The 23,535-nt window shown below is 43.7% G+C and overlaps 1 protein-coding gene across 1 annotated transcript in view; it reads right to left on the bottom strand.

The window, feature by feature from the left end:
* SLC51A (solute carrier family 51 member A) overlaps nucleotides 1-23,535 on the bottom strand; it is a 79,937-nt gene that overhangs the window by 38,350 nt on the left and 18,052 nt on the right. Inside the window, exons 4-6 of the mRNA XM_077290243.1 lie at nucleotides 13,392-13,465; nucleotides 9,741-9,899; nucleotides 692-803 (exon numbers count right to left, since the gene is read on the bottom strand). Of these exons, the coding sequence (XP_077146358.1) occupies nucleotides 692-803; nucleotides 9,741-9,899; nucleotides 13,392-13,465 (345 nt within the window). The remainder of the gene's footprint in view (nucleotides 1-691; nucleotides 804-9,740; nucleotides 9,900-13,391; nucleotides 13,466-23,535) is intronic.

Here is a 23,535-nt window from a genome sequence, read left to right as displayed (position 1 = left end):
CAAGGAGGAAATGAGGAGAACACCTTATCGGCACACACACCGGAGGTCACAGTGACTCATGGGCGCCTGCGCAGAAGATCCCTGAATGCAGTGCCCACAGAAGAGACAAAGATGTATGGATTTTTGAGGGAATGCAGGGCGCAAGATTCCAGGGCCATAAGTGACGCTGATGGAGGGGGCAAGTATTACAATGAGGACAGGAGACAGAGATTTCTTCCAGGCACCGCACACCCCACAGCCTGGAAAAAACTATTAGCATACAGAAAGAATATAGCATTTCTCATCATCAAGAACAAGACCATTAATATGAGGCATAAAGGTAGGACTAGTGTAACATTTCTATTAGCTATATGCCCATATTAATAGGTCATATATGTCCCAGGGGGTGAGAGATTCCCTTTACACTAGATGAGGCAGCGCTGGGCTGGAGCGGGAGTGACAGAGGCTTCAGATTTACAGCCTCATTTGCATAACAAGCCAAGCCCTAATTTTTTGGCAACTGTAGAATGGACTGGACATGGAAGGTATTGCTGGACTTGTTTTTGAAAGAGCTAAAGGTGAATGTAAGTAGTTTGGGGTTTGCAATCCTGATGACAGGTTTCATTTAAGGTTCTATGGCAGGAATGTATTCAAGAATATATTACTCACAAAGATTAAACAGGTAATGTTACATTTAAAAGAAATATCTTACATCTTCTGGATTGTAAATTCCATCAGCCCAAAGTATCAAGCCGATGAAATTAAAAAGAGGTTTCAAGAATGCCATCTGCAAGACACCCAGGATTAAGAAGTTCACCTTCCTCCTGCAAAAATAAACATATTTTTGTATGTAGGGCTTGTTTAGTTACATATAATATAAACTTCATGAGAGCTATCATGCTATCAGTCAGCTCAAACTTTCAATTTGTCTTGCCAAGAAAGAACTTCGATTGCCTGTGATAAGTCCTCGAAATATTACTGTACAAAGGTGTAATCCAGGACAAGAAATGACGTGGACAGTACACTGACTGTTTCATGGCTTGCTGCAGTAATGAGTAAGCAAAATTAAACAATGGAAATGTGATAAAAGCTTTTCTGCAGCTCTGGCAGACTACATGCTGAATACTACTTTATGAACAGGCATAATAGTATAGCTCATATTCATTATGATATTTTCTCTGTAAAGGAACACCATTTACGTGCACCTATTACTAAAGGCAGGGTCACACAGACATATCTGACTGGATGAGATCAGACTACTAACATTGACTGTCTATGGCTAGTTTGCACAGATTATATTTATTTTACAAGATTAACATTTAAACCATGGAATTATATCAAATAAAAATCACAATTGTAACATTCGTATTTATAGCTTTATTATACAGCCTTCTACCATGACATTAAAACCTCCTTTTAATTTTGGCTTTGTCCCTCTGGTGCTGCCAAAACAACTTTCACCCATTAATTTATGGCACTGTGCAAAAACGTAGCTACGAGGGGTTACAGTACACCAATACAGCAAAACTCTGTGATAGAGCAGGGAGCCATGGTCTCCCTGCCATACTGTTCTCCATTCTGTAGGACACAGGTCAATTTAGGCCAGCGGCCTAGAGAACGGTAGGGGCACTCACTGGACGTCACTGGCTTAAAACACGTCAAGATGATGTCATTGCACCATTTTGCGTGAGCTGTGATACTGACTGCGTATGGCAGCTACAATGGAGTTTGTGCCTCTGAGGACTGTCTTAGAAGGGGTGGAGGGGCATATGCATCCAAGTGACCTGAGAGGAGTGATGTATTATTGCAGAATGGGGCTATATATAGAAGACTAATGATATGCTGTAGGATAGGACTTTATATAGTGAAGGGGAGTAATATATTGCAGGGTGGGGCTGTACATAGATGAGAGGCAAGAGAGAACTGTATATAGAGTAGAGGACTGATGTACTGCAGGATGAGACTGTATATTGCGCATAGGAGTGAGATACAGTTAGGTCCATAAATTAGGTCCACTAATCTTTATGCATGACACTATTTTGGAGTTAAAATGAAATAACTGAGGTATTGCAGAATATTTCACTCCTTTGCCTTAAACTCCTGGGTTGCTTTTGCAGTATGTTTTGGGTCATTGTCCATCTGTACTGTGAAGCGCTGTCCAATCAACCTTGCTGAATTTGGTTGAATCTGAGCATGAAGAATCACTATGTACACTTCAGAATTCATCCAGCTGCTTCTGTCTTCAGTCACATCGTTAATGAACTCTAGTGTCCCAGTGCCACTGGAAGCCATGATTGCCCATGCCATTATACTGCCTCCACCATGTTTTACAGAGGATGTGGTATGCTTTGGATCATGAACTGACTTCAAGCCTTCTCCATACTTTCTTCTTCCCATTATTCTGCTACAGGTTGATCTTAGTTTCATCTGTCCAAAGGAATGCTTTTCCAGAACTGGGCTGGTTTCTTTAAATATGTTTTGGTAAAACCTAATCTGGCCTTTCTATTTTAAGGCTGATTAATGGGTTGCACCTTGTGGTCAACCCTCTGTATTTGCTATCATGCATTCTTCTCTTTATTATAGACTTTGATACTGAAACACCTACTTCCTAGAGAGTGTTCATCACTTGGGTGGATGTTGTTAATGAGTTTTACTTCACAAAGGAAAGGATTTTGAGATAGTCCACCACTGTTGTCTTCTGTGGACATCCAGGCCCTTTTGCGTTCCCAAGCTGACCAGTACGCATTTTTTTTGCTGAACAAACCAAACTGATTTGGCCACTCCTAACATCTCTGCTATCTCTCTGATGGATTACTTCTTTTTTTTCAGCCTAAATATCATCTGTTTCACTACTATCGAGCATTCCTTTGACCGTATGTTGTGGGTTCACAGCAATAGCTTCCAAATGCAAATGCCACACCAGGAATTATCTCCAGACATTGTACCTGCTTCATCGATTAAGAATTAATGAGAGAATAGCCCATTAAAGATATTTTGAGATAATTGTTCAATTTTCTTTGGTCCCTTGAAACATATTAAAGAGTTGTAATTCTTAAACCCTTATTCTAAGTACAATGTTAATACCCTCAAATTAAAGCTGAGAGTATGCACTTTAAGCTCATAATGATTATATAACTATATCTTGAGTAAGAATATGTTGGTAATCAGCTAAAATGCCAAAACTTGTGTCACTGTCCAAATGTTTCAGGAGGACCTAACTGCACTACAGGATAGAGTTGTATATAATGGATAGAAGTTTTATACTGCTGGATGAGGCTGTATATACTGTACAGGAATGGAGCAATGTACTTCAGGATGGGGCTGTTTTTAGTGGTGATGAGTGATGTACTGCAGGGTGGGGCTCGATATAGATTAGAGGAGTGATTTACTTCATAATAGGGCTTTATATACAGTACAGGAGTCATATACTGCAGGATGGGACTGTATAGATGAGTGGAATGATATACTGTCGGATGTATTTATATATAGAGAAGAGCAGTGATGCACTGCAGGATAGGGCTGTATATATAGCCGAGTAGCATTCTGGAGATGCTCCAACCAAGATATTTAGACATCAATTTTTCCCTCATCAAAGTCGCTCAGATTATTACGCTTGTCCATTTTGACTGTTTTCAACACATTAACATTAAGAACTAACTGTGCACTTGCTGCCTAATATATCTCACCCCTTTGCAGGTGTAATTGTTCTGAGATAATTAATTTAATTACCTGTCAATGTTTAATGATGTTAAGTGTTGCTGCAGCATTCATGTATGTGCATTTTAATGAATTAAAGTTAGCTTGCATGAGAAACATCTTCTTACCTTCAGGGAATCACAACTCCATGCTTGCCAGGGGCAGTGCAATCCTGATGACTAACAGTTTCGGTTACTGGCATGACTGAGCCGTAGGCCTAACAGGCAGCTTTTTCTTTACAGTGTCAGAGAAGTGTAGGAGCAATAATGGTGGATGGATGAAGTAATCTGACTAGCTGCAATTCAATGCTTACAAGCTCTATACCAAACAGCTTACATGCACTATGCTCCATGCCAAGGAGACTGGCCTCCTCTGCTTGACCGCTGGGGTGGTCCGTAACAATGAGCAGTAAATTATAAAATTAAAAATTGATCCATTCCTTAAGATTTTACCAATAAATAAAGCGGCATATGTAGTTCTCCCACTGTTAAGGGGATTACTTCATAAAGCCCTGTTCATATATATGCTATTAGAGCCTATCTAAAACACTATGGGGCTGATTCATCAAGGTGCGTAAGTCAGAAATACGGTGTAAAAACCTTTATCAGTCACACTATTTTTTCAACCTATGTAACTATGTAACTGAGAAGTTCCATAAAAATATTGTGACTTTTAGCGGTTACACGCTAGTTCTGGTCCAATTTCACCAAGATGGGCATCACGTGGGCATGACAGAGCATGGTCACGTCCGCACGTCAAATTCATCATAAGTTACTTGACTAAAGTGGCAGAGCTTACTTCAGAAATTTAAGCAAGTCTCCGGCTGGCATAAAGTTTTGGCGGCGGCACTGGGCACCAGTCAGTGTATTCCAGTGAGTCCTTCATTAAGACTGGTGTGTGCTGGGCCAGTCTTAATAAATCAGCCCCTAATTTCTTGACTCAGCTATTACCTCTACCTCAGTTCATCTAAATGCAACTATGGCTGATTTGCTCTCTCTTCCTCAGTGGTTACATCATGCTTCTTCACCCTCATATCTCATGTTCTTCACTCAGCTACATATATGTCTTTTTTCTTCCATTATATCAGTGGTCTCAAACTAAAATGCAGGCCACATTGTTAAGACTAGGGAGTACATCGCGAGTTTGACCATGATAAAGAAAAGTCCCCCATACTGTGACACTAAATACACATATGCACCCATCCTTAAAAATATAAATTGATAAGTCAGCACTATGGATCCCACCCCAAAATTATAATTTGCCACTTTTCTTCTCCTCCACCCCAATTCAGAACTATTCCATGTGCTCTCTATCATCACCTATTTATTACAAATTCCATATTCCCCCAATTTATTGGAATTTCATGTCTTCTCGCCCATACCCTCAATTCATTACCACTCTACATCTTCACCTCTACCTCAAATGCATTACAATTACATGTCCTCTCTTTCACCTTGTCTCTACGTATTACAGTGCCATGTCCTCAATCTCTCCTGTTGTGATCCGCTTTTTGGCTCCCCTGGTGGTGGCTGGTGGTACTGGAGACTTGTGTGTGCTTTTCTGCCTCAGCTCACCTGCTTCCATCAGTTTTGGGAGTTCCCTATTTAGCCTTGCTCTCCAGTCACTTCCTTGCCGGTCATCATTGTAACCTGAGTCATTCAGTTGCATGTTCCTGCTACTAGTCTGCTGATCAGCTAAGTGGACTCTTGTCCTTATTGTTTTGTTTTTCTTGTCCAGTTTACAGTTTTGTCATTTCCTGTTACTGGAAGCTCTTGTGGACTGAAATTGCCACTCCTGTGTCATGAGTTGACACAGGAGTCTTAAAGTAATTTCAGGATGGGTTTTTTGAAAGGGTTTTTCAGCTGACCGTGAAGTCCTCTTTTGTATCCTTCCTCTATCTAGTAAGTGGACCTCGCTTTGCTAAATCTACCTTCATACTGTGTATGTCTTTTCCTCTGAACTCACCGTTAATATACGTGGGGGCTACTATCATCTTTGGGGAATTTCTCTAGAGGTAAGCCAGGTCTGTTCCTTCCTCTTCCAGGCGTAGTTAGTTCTCCGGCTGGCGCATGGCATCTAGGCAGCCGTAGGAATGCTTCCTGGCTACTGTTAGTTGTGTGGTAGATTTAGGTCACGGTCAGCTTGAGTTTCCATCACCCGAGAGCTAGTCTGTTATTTTTGTGTTTCTGATGTTCCCATGCCATTGGGGAATCATGACAGTATGACCGGCCGCTGTTAAAGTAATTGGCAGAAGAAAGGAGAGTAAAAGAAGTCTGTAGATTTTTTTTTTTTTTTTTTCCTCTCATGTTTGCTACTTAGTTGGCTCAGTTGTATTTCTGCTCTATTTACAGCCTTGCCTTTCTCTCCTTCTAATCCTTGAATGGCTCTGATCTCTCCGGTTTAAGGATGGACCCTCAGAGTTTGGCTGCAGGTTTAAATAATCTTGCTACGAAGGTTCAGAATTTACAAGATTATGTTATACGTACTCCTATTTCTGAACCTAAGATTCCTACACCAGAGGTATTTTCCGGAGATAGATCTCGGTTTCTGAATTTCAAATGTAATTGTAAATTATTCCTTTCTCTCAGACCTCACTCCTCTGGAGATCCTGTTCAGCAGGTTAAGATTGTGATTTCTTTGCTGCGAGGTGACCCTCAGAATTGGGCATTTTCATTGACACCAGGGGATCCTGCGTTGCTCAATGTGGATGCGTTTTTTCTGGCTTTAGGGTTGCTGTATGAGGAACCTAATTTGGAGATTCAAGCTGAAAAAGCTGTAATAGCCCTGTCTCAAGGGCAAGATGAAGCTGAGATATACTGCCAAAAATTTCGTAAATGGTCTGTGCTTACTCAGTGGAATGAGTGTGCCCTAGCGGCAAATTTCAGAGAGGGCCTTTCTGATGCCGTTAAGGATGTCATGGTGGGGTTTCCTACGCCCACAGGTCTGAATGAGTCCATGACAATGGCGATTCAGATTGATCGGCGTTTGCGGGAGCGCAAACCCGTGCACCATTTGGCGGTATCTTCTGAAGGGACGCCAGAGAAAATGCAATGTGACAGAATTCTGTCAAGAAGCGAGCGGCAGAATTATAGGCGCAAAAATGGCTTGTGCTTCTACTGTGGTGATTCGGAACCTACAGGTATCCTTAAGGATGGGGTGATATTATCCGCTATTTCCCCAGATCTGCGACGTGCTTTGCAAGAGTTTCAGGCGGATAGACCTGATCGCTGTCCACCTGGTAGACTGTTTGTTCCTGATGATTGGACCAGTAGAGTCATCTCGGAGGTTCATTCTTCTACGCTGGCGGGTCATCCTGGAATTTTTGGTACCAGGGATTTGGTGGCTAGATCCTTCTGGTGGCCATCTCTGTCTCGTGATGTGCGTGTTTTTGTGCAGTCTTGTGATGTGTGTGCTCGGGCCAAGCCTTGTTGTTCTAGGGCTAGCGGGTTGTTGTTGCCCTTGCCTATTCCGAAGAGGCCTTGGACGCACATCTCGATGGACTTTATTTCTGATCTTCCTGTCTCTCAGAGGATGTCTGTTATCTGGGTGGTGTGTGACCGTTTTTCTAAGATGGTTCATTTGGTGCCATTGCCGAAGTTGCCTTCCTCGTCTGAGTTGGTTCCTTTGTTTTTTCAAAATGTGGTTCGCTTGCATGGTATTCCTGAAAATATCGTTTCTGATAGGGGTACCCAGTTCGTTTCTAGATTTTGGCGGGCATTCTGTGCCAGGTTGGGCATTGATTTGTCTTTTTCGTCTGCCTTCCATCCTCAGACTAATGGCCAGACGGAGCGAACTAATCAAACTTTGGAGACGTATTTGAGGTGTTTTGTGTCTGCGGATCAGGATGATTGGGTTGCCTTTTTGCCGTTGGCGGAGTTTGCTCTTAATAATCGGGCCAGTTCTGCCACTTTGGTTTCCCCTTTCTTTTGCAATTCGGGGTTTCATCCCCGTTTTTCTTCTGGTCAGGTGGAGTCTTCGGATTGTCCTGGAGTGGATGCTGTGGTGGATCGGTTGTATCGGATTTGGGAACAAGTGGTGGACAATTTGAATTTGTCCCAGGAGAGGACTCAGCGGTTTGCTAACCGCCAGCGTCGGGTTGGTCCTCGCCTTCGTGTTGGGGACTTGGTGTGGTTGTCTTCCCGTTTTGTCCCAATGAGGGTTTCTTCTCCTAAATTTAAGCCTCGGTTCATCGGTCCCTATAGGATTTTGGAGATTATTAACCCTGTTTCCTTTCGTTTGGACCTTCCGGCATCTTTCGCTATCCATAATGTGTTCCATCGGTCGTTGTTGCGGAGATACGAGGTGCCGGTGGTTCTTTCTGCTGGGCCTCCTGCTCCTGTGCTGGTTGAGGGTGAATTGGAGTACGTTATAGAGAAGATCTTGGACTCCCGTATTTCCAGGCGGAGACTCCAGTACCTGGTTAAATGGAAGGGCTATGGTCAGGAAGATAATTCTTGGGTAACTGCCTCTGATGTTCATGCCTCGGATTTGGTTCGTGCCTTTCATAGGGCTCATCCAGGTCGCCCTGGCGGTTCTTGTGAGGGTTCGGTGCCCCCTCCTTAAGGGGGGGGTACTGTTGTGATCCGCTTTTTGGCTCCCCTGGTGGTGGCTGGTGGTACTGGAGACTTGTGTGTGCTTTTCTGCCTCAGCTCACCTGCTTCCATCAGTTTTGGGAGTTCCCTATTTAGCCTTGCTCTCCAGTCACTTCCTTGCCGGTCATCATTGTAACCTGAGTCATTCAGTTGCATGTTCCTGCTACTAGTCTGCTGATCAGCTAAGTGGACTCTTGTCCTTATTGTTTTGTTTTTCTTGTCCAGTTTACAGTTTTGTCATTTCCTGTTACTGGAAGCTCTTGTGGACTGAAATTGCCACTCCTGTGTCATGAGTTGACACAGGAGTCTTAAAGTAATTTCAGGATGGGTTTTTTGAAAGGGTTTTTCAGCTGACCGTGAAGTCCTCTTTTGTATCCTTCCTCTATCTAGTAAGTGGACCTCGCTTTGCTAAATCTACCTTCATACTGTGTATGTCTTTTCCTCTGAACTCACCGTTAATATACGTGGGGGCTACTATCATCTTTGGGGAATTTCTCTAGAGGTAAGCCAGGTCTGTTCCTTCCTCTTCCAGGCGTAGTTAGTTCTCCGGCTGGCGCATGGCATCTAGGCAGCCGTAGGAATGCTTCCTGGCTACTGTTAGTTGTGTGGTAGATTTAGGTCACGGTCAGCTTGAGTTTCCATCACCCGAGAGCTAGTCTGTTATTTTTGTGTTTCTGATGTTCCCATGCCATTGGGGAATCATGACACTCTCCCTCCCCAATTTATTACAATCACATGTCTACTCTCCTACTCGCACCCACCTCATACCCCCCCGCCCCACTGTTAAAAAAAAAAAGAAATCGCCTCTGTAGACAATCACCCGCAGCATCTTCTGGTCTGATGCATCCTAAATGGCGCAGGTGGAGAGCCTTAGAAAATGCGCTGAAAGAGAGCGACTTTCTGCAGCTGCTCTTTGTCTTATTACTGCTGGCAGCGGTGCTGAAGGAATTATCCCTGCACAACGATGCGCACTGCCAATAGTGGTGAAAATACTTTGAGGGCAATCTGATTGTCCTCCCCACCCATCCCTCAGGAGTCTTGAGCACTAGACCAGATTACCCTCCTTATAATCTGTTCTTGGATGCGGGCCATAAGAAATTGCTTCACGTTCTGCGTGCCACTTGTTTAATACCCCTGCTTTTTAATGACCCATTACCCCTTCTAGAGTGCTCCTATGCCTGCACCCATTCTATAGAACTTATTGTGTCAGTCCATAACATTTGCTCCTAACATTTACCTATGATGTTCTTCATTCCATTTAGAACATAAACTCTTGTGGACAGAGACCAACTTGTACAATTTATCATTTTACTTGTTTGTTACTTCACCAATAGTAAAATGCGTTGGATTATAATTGTATCCTAGCTACATGCATCATTATTACTCTGATTTTTTTTTTTTGGTGGGAGGGACGTAGCTGGTAATAACTTATTTTATTTTCTTTATCGCTATAAACACTATGGTAATTCTTACTTGGTCATCTTTACGCGGGGAAGACATGGGCAGCAGCAGCAGCATGGTCCAGTGTTGATCTGAATCTCTGTGAATTCAAATTTCTTGACAATTGCATCTTTTCCTCCATAACCTTCTATAATAACCATCAAGGTAAGGTAGAAGCATACTGCAAAATACCTTTGAAAAATAATGATTACCACAATGAATTCTGAATGTTATGCTGCCATGTCCATCAATAAATATCTATAGTAGGCTGTCAATGGTAGATACAGTAAACTGATTGCTGAACAACTTTCTTTATTCCAATAACTGAGATTCCATCTTAAAAAGAACCTGTCATGAGGTGATAAGTAGCCAGTTTTAATTATGTTTTCTTCTCACTACTCCCCTGAGCATTCCATTTTTTTAAAAATCCACCATACGGTTTTAGAGATAAGGACATTCTTTTACTCCTAATTTTAATGGTCGTTATAAGGGAGTATTGCTCTCAGCCTAAAAAGACCCATCTAGAGAATTGTGTGAGCCATGCCCCCTTGGCAAAGGCCATGAAAATTAGCAGCAAATAAAAAGGACCATCTCTCTGGAACCATATGTCGAATACTCCTATGAGCCGCGAGAATAAAGTAAGGCAGGGGTCACACTTGAGTGTGTAATGCGAGAAACTCGCTCGAGTCTCTCGCATCAATACCCGGCACTGCCACCGCCACTCAGAACCAGAACCGGAGTGTGCAGCTGCATGTATTTCTATGGATTCCTGCTGTTCATTTAGTTTTAAGCACAGAGAAGCAGCAGCAGCATGTAGGAAATCGTACAGCAGTGTTGAGCTGTGTCGATGTGAATCCAGCTCTGGGGTGAAGAAAAAGACTTGTTAGAAAGCTCAGTGCAATCTTTCTGTGCCTCCCTCTGCCTGTTTCCTCACTTCACACCTCTCTAGTCCTTACGCCTCTCTTCTCCACAGTTTATAATGGACCGTAACCTGGCACCACAGTGATCTGGCAGTCCACTTTAGTTGTGATAGTTTCTTCTCAGTGTAGATGGCTGATCAGGAGGCAGGGGGAGAGGTAGAAGTGGCTGTTAACTGGGTAAGGCAGCAGATTTCTCTTATAAGATATACAGTATTACAAAGTTTGTTATATTTGCCTGTACAATTGATTTATGCAAAGTTTGTTGAAAGTAAGGTTCCCTTTTAAAGAAAATGTGTTTGCAACAAGGGATTATCGGGTCTTTAAAATGTTCCATTGATACCGTTGACATTGGTGCCAGTGACAGGTCTGTGTTTCATAATGAACTATGTTTATCTCTACGGCACAGTTATAATAGCCATCTACCACCCATATATAGCAAAGTCCATTGACCGCATCAAAACATTGGCCACAATCCAGTCTTAACCAATTACCAACATATGAATTGGTAAGTCATAGGTCAGATCTCCTTTCATGTGGGCTCAGGAGCTGAGCCCACATCAAAGATGGCAGATGAGAGCTGTGTAATTCAGTAACTATCTGTTTCTATCAGCTGCGGGTAGAACAGTGCTCTGCCCGTGGCTGATCTGTTAAATCCCACTGTCAATCTCTGACGGCGTCATTTACAGCGTGTGATCTGGGAGTTGCAAAGTTCTAACCGTTCACCAGATCCCCTCAATGAAATCCCGGGATGCTGATGGGTTGTCATGATGGCCAGGGGTTTGCTGAAAACCCCACAACCTGTCATAATGTTAGTGATATGAAAGCCAATATAAGAAAATACATCAAATTAAAATCACCTTCTTTTTACCCCTATGTAAAAGAATGAAATAAAAAATAAATGCCTATGATACTGCTGTGATTTTAAAAGGCAGATCTCAAAATATAACATTAATTAACCCAAAGTGTAAAAGCAGTAATGAGAAAAAAAAATGAAAATGCCAGAATTGCTGTTTTTCAGAATCTGCAATTCCAAAACAAATACAATAGGAAGCAACCAAAAAATATTGTCTATAAATAAAAACGTCAGCTCAGGACACAGTAAACAAGCCCTCATACAGCTCCATCGACTAAAAATTGAAAATGTTATGGGTCTTGGAAAAGTGGTGATACAAGTGAAATTGTTTTTGCAATTTTTTTTTTTTCACGACTTATGTAAAAAAAAGGATGCAAACGTGGTATCTTCTTAATCATAATTATATTGCTAGGTCGTTTTTACTGTGCAATTAATGTTGTTAAAACAAAACCCAAGGAACAATTGCAGAAATGCTCTTTCTTCTCAGTTTCACCACACTTGGAATTTTCCCGCTTTCCAGTACATCACATAATAAAATGTATGGTGTTAGTCAAGAGTATAACTCATCCTGCAAAATAAAAGCCCTCAATTGGCTGTGTCAGCTGAAAAATAAAAAAGCTATGGTTCTCGGAAAAAGAAAAATGAAAATGCAAATATGAAAATTGTCGAGTTGGGAAAGGGTTAAAGCTGTGTACCTAGATCTTAGGGCAGCATGATCTTGGTGAGTGATCCCCCTTAAGAACTTTGATAACCAATGTCTTCGTATCACCCAGCCTGTATGTCTATGTGAGTGCCTGCAATGGTCATTTCTCATTATTGGACATGGATAGAGCGGCATCTAACGTAATAGTGTGAACGAAACACTATGCAGACATGTGGGCAATTGGAATACTGGGCAGCCGCCCCACAGATGTTTGGTGGGTTAGTAAGTGGCTTGTTTTCAGCATTTTGCACCTGTGCTGCCCCTGCTTTTATCTAGGGGTACCTTCTGCATCCTGTATGTGCATTTGTGTCTGGACATAGTATTGCAAGTATGGCTGTTTTTCTCACTCAGTGATATTGTTACCTGTATGTCTACGTAAGTGCCTGCAATGGTCATTTCTCATTATTGGATAATTTTACTTATGATGTGGTGGGGTTTTGGAAGAGTGACTGGAAGGAGCAAAATGCACGTGAAACAAACTTTGAGGTCTATATGGTAAGTTTCACTGCTAATAGCCATTCGATAAGATACATTACACAGATTCAGCATTAAAGGGACTGTGTCAGCACAGGATGACTGTTCAAACCAAGTCGCGCCACTAGGTGCATTATGGCGGGGCCAAACATTTAAGTGCACCCTCCTACCTGCTTGTTTTCTCTCTATCGCCACCATCCCCTCTTCTATGATTAACAGCTCTGGCTTCATAGAGTCAGAGACGGGTGGAGATGAATGGAAAACAAGCAGGTGGGAAGGTGTATATAAATGATTGGCCCCGCCGTGATGAGCAGAGAGCCTGTACTTGGCTTAAACAGTCATTCTGTGGTGACAGAGGCCCTTTAAAAAAGAGGTTTGTTTTGTCCTGACTAGTGCTTGTCTGAGGGGCTGTACTACAGCCTAATCACACTTATAGAAGATTAGACAGATTACCTTTCTTTTGCGGAAACAAAGCATTCCTATAATTAATATTATTTTCTGTATACTGTATGACAGAGGTGTCAAACTGCATTCCTCGAGGGCCGCCAACAGGTCATGTTTTCAGGATTTCCTTAGCATTCCACAAGTGGCTGGAATCATTCTGTGCAGGTGATTAAATTATCACCTGTGCCAATACAAGGAAATCCTGAAAACATGATCTGTTGGCGGCCCTCAAGGAATGCAGTTTGACACCTCTGCTGTATGATATCTTTCAACATTGATCTACTACTCACGTGCCAGTCCCGATTTCCACAAACATGGCTGAACGCGGAATCCACAAACCCAAGCAGGTAAATATTGAGATGACCTAAAGCAATATACACAATTGTCACAACAAAAGTCAACGCACATAAATTACACATGTACGGTATATTGTTTGTCACATTTTCAACAAAACTTCCAATGGGGCCATGACGAAAAAACATGTTACAAACTTTTTAAGCTGTATTCCAGCCCCAATCCTCTCGGCCAGTGCCACCGTGAAGAACCAAGAGGAGGCACATGGGCAGCACATGCACAATGACAAAGAGAATAAAGGAAATTCCAGCATCTGCTTGATGTTGTGATTAAAACATGACTTTTAATGATAACATTTAAAATAAAAAAATTCTAATGATAAAATAATTGTGGGGGAAGAAGGAGGGAAGTGAGGAAAGAGGTGGAGGGGTTAAGACATCTGTCTACGCGTTTCCAGCTCAGGGCTCTTAGGGTACCGTCACACAGTACCATTTTCATCGCTACGACGGCACGATCCGTGACGTCGCAGCGTCGTATGATTATCGCTCCAGCGTCGTAGACTGCGGTCACACTTTGCAATCACGGCGCTGGAGCGATGCCGAAGTCCCCGGGTAACCAGGGTAAACATTGGGTTACTAAGCGCAGGGCCGCGCTTAGTAACCCGATGTTTACCGTGGTTACCAGCGTAAACGTAAAAAAAACAAACAGTACATACTTACATTCCGGTGTCTGTCCCCCGGCGTTCTGCTTCTCTGCACTGTGTAAGCGCCATAGCCGGAAAGCAGAGCGGTGACGTCACCGCTGTGCTCGCTTTCCGGCCGGCAGGCGCTCACAGTGCAGAGAAGCTGAGACGCCGGGGGACAGACACCGGAATGTAAGTATGTACTGTTTGGTTTTTTTACGTTTACGCTGGTAACCACGGTAAACATCGGGTTACTAAGCGCGGCCCTGCGCTTAGTTACCCGATGTTTACGCTGGTTACAAGCGAACACATCGCTGGATCGCTGTCACACACAACGATCCAGCGATGTCAGCGGGTGATCAAGCGATGAAAGAAAGTTCCAAACGATCTGCTACGACGTACGATTCTGAGCAGGGTCCCTGATCGCTGCTGCGTGTCAGACACTGCGATATCGTAACGATATCGCTAGAACGTCACGAATCGTACCGTCGTAGCGATGAAAATGGTACTGTGTGACGGTACCCTTAGTCCTGTCCATGGTCAAGTCATGTCTTAATCTCAACATCAAACGGATGCTGGAATCCCCTTTTTTCTCTTTAACCCTGCAGCCCAGCTTCCCTGCTGGAGTCCATGCACCGCACCCTACTATGAAGGCTACAGTATATTCACACACATGGTGAGCTGAAAAAATCCCTTCCCCTTTCCCCTTTATTATTTCAGCATGCACAATAGACCCAGCCACCCAGATATCATGACAGTTGGCACAATTGCCAACCTGAATGTCCATATGACAGGCCAATTGTGAATCAGTCAGGGGGTTTGGTGGCCTGTGAAGGATCATGTGCGGCTTTTCATTTACTGTGTAATGTTCTTTGCCAGCAATTGTATTCTATATTCTACCTGGTGTGTTCACTTGTTCTGACTTAGCTTCTTCTCCTGGGGAAACCCCTGGATGCCTTCTCTGGTTTGACATTGGACTGTCTAATTAATTAATATTTGTAGTGCCTGACCTCATGTATTCTGACCTGGCTACCCAACTGCATTTTTGGTTTGGATTTTGTCCATTATTAATTCTCATAAATGTGGAATAATATTTGCGCTAAGAATCTTATCCGGGAGGGAGATAGGGCAGAATGGACAATAGGTGCTTATTGTCCATTCTCCCCTATCTCCCACCTGGGTAACATTCTTAGCGCAAATATTATTCCACATTTACGTGCATATTGTCTGGTTTCGACAGTAGGGTGGTTACTGTTTTATTTTTGTAGCTGAATCCTCCCCAGTGGGTACTAGCGCCTTTTACTCTTCTTTCCGTTATTGATTCTCACTGTACATCTTCTGTTATTTCAGTGTCACGGGGAAACCACAACAGGGAGGAGCCAGAAGACCACGCCATCTCGTTTCAAGTACTCCTGCATTGGTTAGAAGAACTTCACCATCGGTTTAGACAGTGCAAGTTTTTCTTTTGGTGGCAGCGCAAGGGTTGTTCAGTTGACGCTCCTGGAGCTTTCCTTCCTGGATTGTCTCTGCGGTTCAGTGTTGACAACTACACTCTTCTATATATGCTCACCTCTTGTAAGAGGGTGGTGCTGTTATGGACAGTAAGGAACACGCTGTCACTTTAAGAGGCTGCACCCCCTTGTCTGGCGTGATGGAATGTTCTGCTTCTCCCCTGCAATAGTCGGTGTAATGAACTAGTCTGTGCTGAGTGCAGGTGTGGAGCTGGAGCAGTGTGTGTGAGCTGAGGCTGCAGCAGAGAGGACTTTTTGTGCTGATAGCTGAAAGAGAGAGGAACTGTGTCCTGATATAGCTGCAAGAGAGCCACGAAGATACAGAGAAAGGAATTTACAGTTTCCAGGAGCATCCCTAGGATCCAGAAGCAAGGAGAAGACCCCGCTTCACAGAGCTGACAGGAAGCCGTGCGCACCACCATATTAGACTGCTGGGGGCCCCCCTGGGACTGGAGCTATTCTCCAACATCACCGTGAGTTTGTTCCTGTTTGGTGCACCTGTTAGGGCCTAGTGTAGGCTTCAGTAGTTAGTACACGGGAGCCATGTGGCCTGCTTACTAAAGGCCAGAGAGGTTATAGAGTAGCATCATCACTTGTTTATTGTTTACATTTGCTTGCTAGACATATTTTGAGTCTGTAATAGTTGGAGCACCGTGCTATTTTATGGGAAAGATAACGTTTATAACTCTTGTAAATTGTCTTTTGCCATTGTACACCCCTGTTTGCATCTTCCTCATTCACTTCATCCCTTGCCTTCCAATAAATCTACCCTTTGTTGTTTGCACCTCATCTTGTGTACAGTAGTCTTCCTGCACCGTGGTGGTCCCCCGGCCATCGCTTCACTCTGGCACCTAAAGATTGCCAGTGTCAGTTCTTACTGCCTGGTTCTGGAGTTGGAGGTGTAGTTTGTGGTTGGAGTTGGTGTTTGTAGATTGTTCCAGCAATTGTTGTTTGGAGTTTTGTCTGTGTGCATAATCCTCTCCTATTTGGTTTCACCTTCTTTAAACTCCCCTTGTGTCCCACTCTGTTATTTGGTGTGTGTATTTTGTATGGCTGGTATTTCCATTTATCCCTGTCTGTCTTCCCTCGTTTGTCTGGTTAGTGTGTTCCTATACACTTCAGCTTCCCCCTACCCTGAGTGGGGGAGGGGACAGACAGGGGTTGTTTTAGGAGCATAACAAGGCACGAGAACTCGGCGTCTCACCTTCAGAAGTAATCCGGGGGATAGGGATAGACTAGTTTAGCACCTAATTTTCCTACTGCTGTGTTCCTACTCAGTTTGGGCTATGAACACTGGGGGATCAAGTACATCTAATACTCTCTCTAGATATTAATAGCTTTTGCCTTGTTTGCTCATGTTTGTGTGTGTAACTGAACTACACACAAGATGAAGGAATGAAAGGAAAACGGTGGTGATGGATGGTGAAGTAAAATATACATACTAACGTTATATTTTGTAGTAGTAATATTTGCATATAATGATTTTATAATGAACTAAAACATAGACATATAGACATTTGACTGTGTAATATATATGTCTATTGTTTAGAGTGCAGGATTTGCTAAAGAGTTTCAGTCAAAATGCAGAAAATTTTGAACAAAGAAATAATCCATCTGATGGTTATAGAAAAGTACTCTATATAGTTTTGTACATAAGCATTTGTAAATTAGCATTCCCACAGCCTGATCAACCAAGGGACTGTGTGATCATAGATTTGACTCCTGCTAGCACTCTAAGGCCGGTTTCACATTTGCGGTTGTGTCCGCAGCGTTTCATCCGTAATAATCCGCATGCGATGTGTTTTCCTATATTTAACATTAGGAACGCAAGTGTCTGCGTTTGATTGCGTTTTTCCGCGTTTTACGATGCATGCATCGTTTCGTCGTCTGCGGTTTGGCGCGGTAAATGCTACATGTAGTAATTTTAGAGGCGTCAATTTGCCGCCTAGAAATGTATGCGGTTGTTAGCGGTAGAAATGCGCCAAAAAAACGCATTGCTGTCTATGTGAACGCATGCGGCTGCAAGCACATGCGTTTGCATGCATTCATGAACGCATGCGTTGCACCAGATAAAAACATGTCTAGACACTGATTAGCCACCCCCCGCATACAAGGTGATAAAGGGAGGGAGTGGACATTTGCAGGTCACTACGCAGCAGACAGAGAAGCAGAGGAGACTGACAAAAGCAGCTTGGAGGAAAGAAGTCTCTGAACAATGTGAGTATATCCTAGCCAATGCCTTTATTTTCTATTTTATGTCTCTACATGTCTTAATTTCTTGCATTTCTTTCTTTCTGCATGCATCAGAATGTCTTCTTCTTCTGATGAGGAGCAACGTCTTGGGCCTTCTGAAGTAGAACATGTCAGTGAAGTGAGTACTCACCTCTTCAGATTGGTAAGTATTCACTGTCACATCTACACATATGACAATTTTTGTTTTTCATTTTTTTAGAGCACTTCTTCTAGACTGGGCAGGAGCAGCGGGGTCACGGACGAGTGTCAAGGCGGCAGCGTGTAAGTATACAAGGCTGACTGTTTACTGTATCCTCACTTTAGTATTCTTGAATCTTCCTTTCTGTACTTTACTCTTTCTTTACAATTTTCTTATGGACTCCTTTTGTATCTTGACTTTCCTTATTCATGCCATTTCTCATCCTCTGTTTTCTTTCTTTTCCTTATGTTAATGTATCCAACATTAATGTCTTTATTTAATTTTTAGGTTCCACAATGGGATGAAGACCTCATAGAAAATGACCTCCTCATCTCCCTGGTCCAGGAGCGAGTCCCGTTGTGGGACACCCAGGTTCCACAGCACTCGGACAATGTGACGATCGGGCGCCTATGGAATGAGGTGGCCAAAGCGATGTGGGATGGCTGGGATAACGCCCCGACTCGGGTTCGAACTGCATTTGGTAAGTATTGCAAAGCAGTGGGAAGCAGCAGAGACCTTGGCCGTGCTCACACAACTGTGTGTGATGAAAGAAACTCTCAGTGAGCACAGCCAAAAGTCCTTTTTCTGACCTTTTTTTTTTTTTAACAGTGGCCAAAGTGAAAACACGTTGGCGTTCGATGAAGGACCGCTTCAACAAGGACCTGCGTCAAGAGAGCCGTGTTCCCAGTGGTTCAGGAGCAAGGATCAGAAAATACAAATACCATCGCGTTCTGGCATTTTTAAGACCGGTCCTTGCCCAGAGAACGTAAGTATTTTCCCCTTGCATTTGGTTGTATTGTATTGCCATAATCTGTATATTTCTTTTCCACAGGATTTTGCGTCTGGTTAATTCTTGGTATTAATTTTGTTTTTTCTTTTTTCACAGCACATGGAGCAATACTGTTGGTCCAGGTTCTGGAGCGGTCCTTCATCAGACAACCACAGACCCGTCCCAGCCATCCAGCAGCGCTGCAGCAAGTGGGCCTGCCACACAAACTGGAGACCAGGAAGCTGGTCCATCAGGTCTTCCCCTTTCCCAGTCCTCTGCCTCTGCTCCTTTTTTGGGGGGCTCCTCCCGGCAGCGGCAGAGGGCATCGGACAGGTCCCTCATGCCCGAGTTTTTGCACTTGAGCTCGGTTTTTCACGAAGGACTCAAGGCTTTGGGTGACCGAATGGATATTTTCCTTAGCCACGTGAATACACGTATCCAGGAGGTCACCAAAAGCCTTGACCAAGTAAAAGCCAACCTCCAGAGGCCAGCACATCATTTTTTTAACCAAATAATAATAATAATAACCAAATTGAGCAGGGCATGTCGGAACACCTTACTCCTGATCTCCAGCTTAGTGTCATGCAGGCCTGCAATGCTGCTTACGTGCAGGCTATTCAGCAGAGTCGGTATTTTCAGCAGACTGTGGCGGCATATCCACCTGTGCCTTCACTGTCACGATTAACCTCAATGCCGACCTCTGCTGCATACCACTGCACGGCCACCTCTATTCCTAGCACTGCCGGACACCACTACAGCACCACCACCATGCCGAGTGCTGTAGGACAGCCCACCGCCACCACCATGACAACTGCTGCTCCTGCTTGGACCTCCTCCACTGACACCACGATGCAGCAGCAGGACCCTGGCATGGCCTTCACTACCGCCACACCATGATGCAGCAGGACCCAGGCATGGCCTCCGTACCGCCACCACCACGTTGCAGCAGGACCCAGGCATGGCCTTCCGCTCTACAAGCACTATGGACTCTGGCATGGCTGCACGCTCTACGAGCACTATGGACCCTGGCATGGTTGCACGCTCTACGAGCACTATGGACTCTGGTATGGCTGCACGCTCTACGAGCACTATGGACTCTGGCATGGCTGCACGCTCTACGAGCACTATGGACTATGGCATGGCTGCACGCTCTACGAGCACTATGGACTCTGGCATGGCTGCACGCTCTACGAGCACTATGGACTCTGGCACAGTGCAGTCGGACCCTGACAGGTCATCAACCACGTCCATGCCACGACATATGAGCCCATCGAGGCTTCCCAGAATCCGGCGATCCCAGAAAGGGAAAAAAAATAAAAAACAGCGGACTCTTAGTATTCCTCCCCCCTCACCTCCCAGTGTGTCTGTAATGTCAGGTTTGTCTCACCCTTCCAGTGCGTCTCAGGCATCTCATGTGCCAAGCCCTATCCCCGAACTACCAGTCCCCACAAGTTTCATTGCCCCTTCTCCTGCCACCTCTGCGTCATCCACAGTTAGCCAGGCCTCACAGCTTCACACACCCCGTTTCCATCACTCTACCCCAAGCAGGCGCAGTTAAATAAAAAGTTTGTGTATAACAAAATAAATAATATTGTTTTTTGCTCCCAATTATGTGTGGTTTACTTGTGTATTTCACCGCCGTCAACACACACCGTGCGCCGAACAGCTAATTTTTTGGACACATCATAGCTCCAGTAGTTAGCAAGTAAAAGACTGTAGCTTTGTGTGTCTTTAGTATAGAGATATGAGATGGGCCAAAAAATTAATAATTGTAGTATCTCCATAATCTCTTCCTTCTGCTTAGTCTGTGACTAGTGTTGCAGACTGCAGAGAAAATGGCGGAAATACAATGCAGAACTATACTAAACAGGTCCAAAAACTCATTAGTTAGGACACCTGACCTTGAGAGTAGAGAACTGCCTTGTATAACCTCAATTTTCTCTTCTGTGTACGTAATCTATTTCACACAAAGTGAAGGGACGATGGTGGTCATACAAGGCATATCTATGCTCACCTGGACATGTGTCAGAAATAGTGAATGCATGAGGCTGTTATATGTGCATCATGAATTCATTATTTCTGACACCTGACTTGATGAGTATAGATCTGTTTTGTATGACAGCCATTGTCTCTTCAGTCTGTGTTCAATGGATACTGCAGAACAGAATCAGGACGCAATGATGTCAACAACCTTACCACTAACAACATGGCTGCCGTCACACTAGCAGTATGTGGTCAGTATTTTCTAGCACCTCAGCCTTTATCACCCACTCCTGGTTTTGGATTACAAATACTGATATTAAATACAGACCAAATACTGCTAGTGTGAGGACAACCTGGGTTTGTAGAGGAAAGACATAGAAAACACGGTCAAGACAACAAAAAATAAAGTTTATTAACGAGAAATATTTGTAACATTTAAGAAAATAACTGGTACAGATAAAATCCCAAAAGGACATTTACACAACATTGTCCTGCCATGACACACGTCCAATATCCGAATCAAAAAAGGCAGCAAATTGGTTCCGTATGTGGCCAACTTCAGCTGTTGACCGCAGTGGGTGATGCTGGTAATCTGGCAATGGGTTTCCAACTGGTTCATCCAGTTCAATGTTGGGCCGCTCCTTAGCCATTATGTAATTGTGCAGAACCACACAGGCTTTGACCACCTCGTCAACTGTCTCCATTTTTAGATTAATGGCTGATGCAAGAATGCGCCATTTTGAGACAAGAATCCCTAAGGTACACTCTACTGTTCTTCGGTCCCTGGTCAGTCTGTAGTTAAAAATCCTTTTAGTGTGGTTCAAGTCCCAGCTGGAATATGGCTTCAGTAGGTTTTCACACATCTGAAAGGCCTCATCACCAACCATAACAAATGGCATTGGTGGACCTTGAGTGTTGGGGAGAGGTCGTGGCCGTGGAAAATTAAAATTTTTGCCATACACACGGTGGCCCATATCAGAGTTCTTAAAAGTCTGTGAATCGTTGCCATGGCCAAAATATCCAATGTCCACGGCGATGAAGCGACAGTCCGCATCGGCTATTGCCATGAGCACAACCGAAAAATATTTTTTATAATTGAAGTACTCTGATCCTGTTCTGGCTGGTTTGATAATGAAGATGTGCTTTCCATCAACCGCTCCCAAACAGTTGGGGAAATCACACACACTCCAGAATTTTTCCGCAATTCCAATCCACATGTCCAAGGTGGGTAGGGGTATAAACTCATCCCGGAGTACAATCCACAAAGCCCGGCAGGTGTCCGCAACTATTCCGGACAGGGTGGAAATTCCAAGCTGGTATTGGAAGTGGAGGGATGATAAACTCTCTCCGGTTGCCAGAAATCTGGAAGAAAAAAAAAAAAAATTGCAATCAATTCTATTTATGGTGTTGTTATGCTAAAGTCATAAAGGAAAATACAAAAAAAAACATGTCAGAACACCCAAAATTAGCACTGACATTTGTTTAGATTTGTTACGTACCTTAATGTAACCAGCAGACGTTCCTCTGGTGGAATCGCTCTACGGAGCTGGGTGTCCTGTCTCCGTATGGCTCCTAAGACACGAGCAAGCAAATCCCAGAAAGAGTCTTGCGAGATCCGGGTATATTCCGGGAATTTCTCCGGGTTGGCATTAAGCTCGCCATACAGCGTGTGATAGGCTCCACGTCTCTCACGTAATTCAATAATGGGGTGTCTCTAAAAACACCTACGTTGTCTCCTTCTCCATCTTTTGCGATTTCTGTTTTGCTCCCAAGCAAACGCACAGGCAAGAAACAGCTTGATGCTTAAATCCCGGTTGAAATAAAAGCTCTCCATGCGAAGATCCATCATGACACAGGATACAGTAGCACACTGTTAAGATTTCAGCAGTCCTTGGGTTTATATATAGAGATCCCATAATACACGCCCTCTGTAGTCCCATTGGCGGTGTCTGGTTATCTAGATTTTTCTCCTGTAAAATTTGTCACCATGCGCACCAGAAACGCAAACGCAGGAAAAAACGCATAGAAAAGCGTGCAAACGCTGCGTTTTTTTAACCGCATGCGTTCCCGCGTGCGTCTAAAAAACGCCGCGTTTGTACGTGTTTCGATGCGTTTTTTCCTGCACTTGCGGATGCGGATTAAACGCTGCAGATTCTAACGCAAATGTGAAACTAGCCTAAGGCTGCCGTCACACTAGCAGTATTTGGTCAGTATTTTACATCAGTATTTGTAAGCCAAAACCAGGAGTGGGTGATAAATGCAGAAGTGGTGCATATGTTTCTATTATACTTTTTCTCTAATTGTTCCACTCCTGGTTTTGGCTTACAAATACTGATGTAAAATACTGACCAAATACTGCTAGTGTGACAGCAGCCTAATACTGTGCCCAAACCATATGATACTTCACAATCAATCAGTCCAGGAGACAGGAAAATTAGCATGTGCATATACTTTGGAGTAGGAGTTTGCATTTGCTGCAGCATAATGCTAAGAAGATTTTATCAGTACTCTTTATTAAATTGTATGAACACATCTGCCGTTAGGCACAGGCTATACATCTTTTTCCAGTGGCTAGCTTACTTCCCTTGATGATGCCAAGCTATGGCGAAACATGTCAGAAAGAATCAATACTGAATTTTAAAGGGAATCTGTCACCAGATTATTGCTTCCCCATTTGAGGGAAGCTTATTGAAGCAGCAGAGACCCTGATACCAGCAATGTATTCCTTGCTGGGGTGCCTGTGGCAGTTTTGATAAAATCACTG

Source organism: Ranitomeya variabilis, chromosome 2 (assembly GCF_051348905.1).
Source record: "Ranitomeya variabilis isolate aRanVar5 chromosome 2, aRanVar5.hap1, whole genome shotgun sequence".
Lineage (NCBI taxonomy): Eukaryota > Metazoa > Chordata > Amphibia > Anura > Dendrobatidae > Ranitomeya > Ranitomeya variabilis.
Note: the sequence above shows the minus strand (reverse complement) of the source record. Positions and strands in the feature narration are given on the sequence as shown.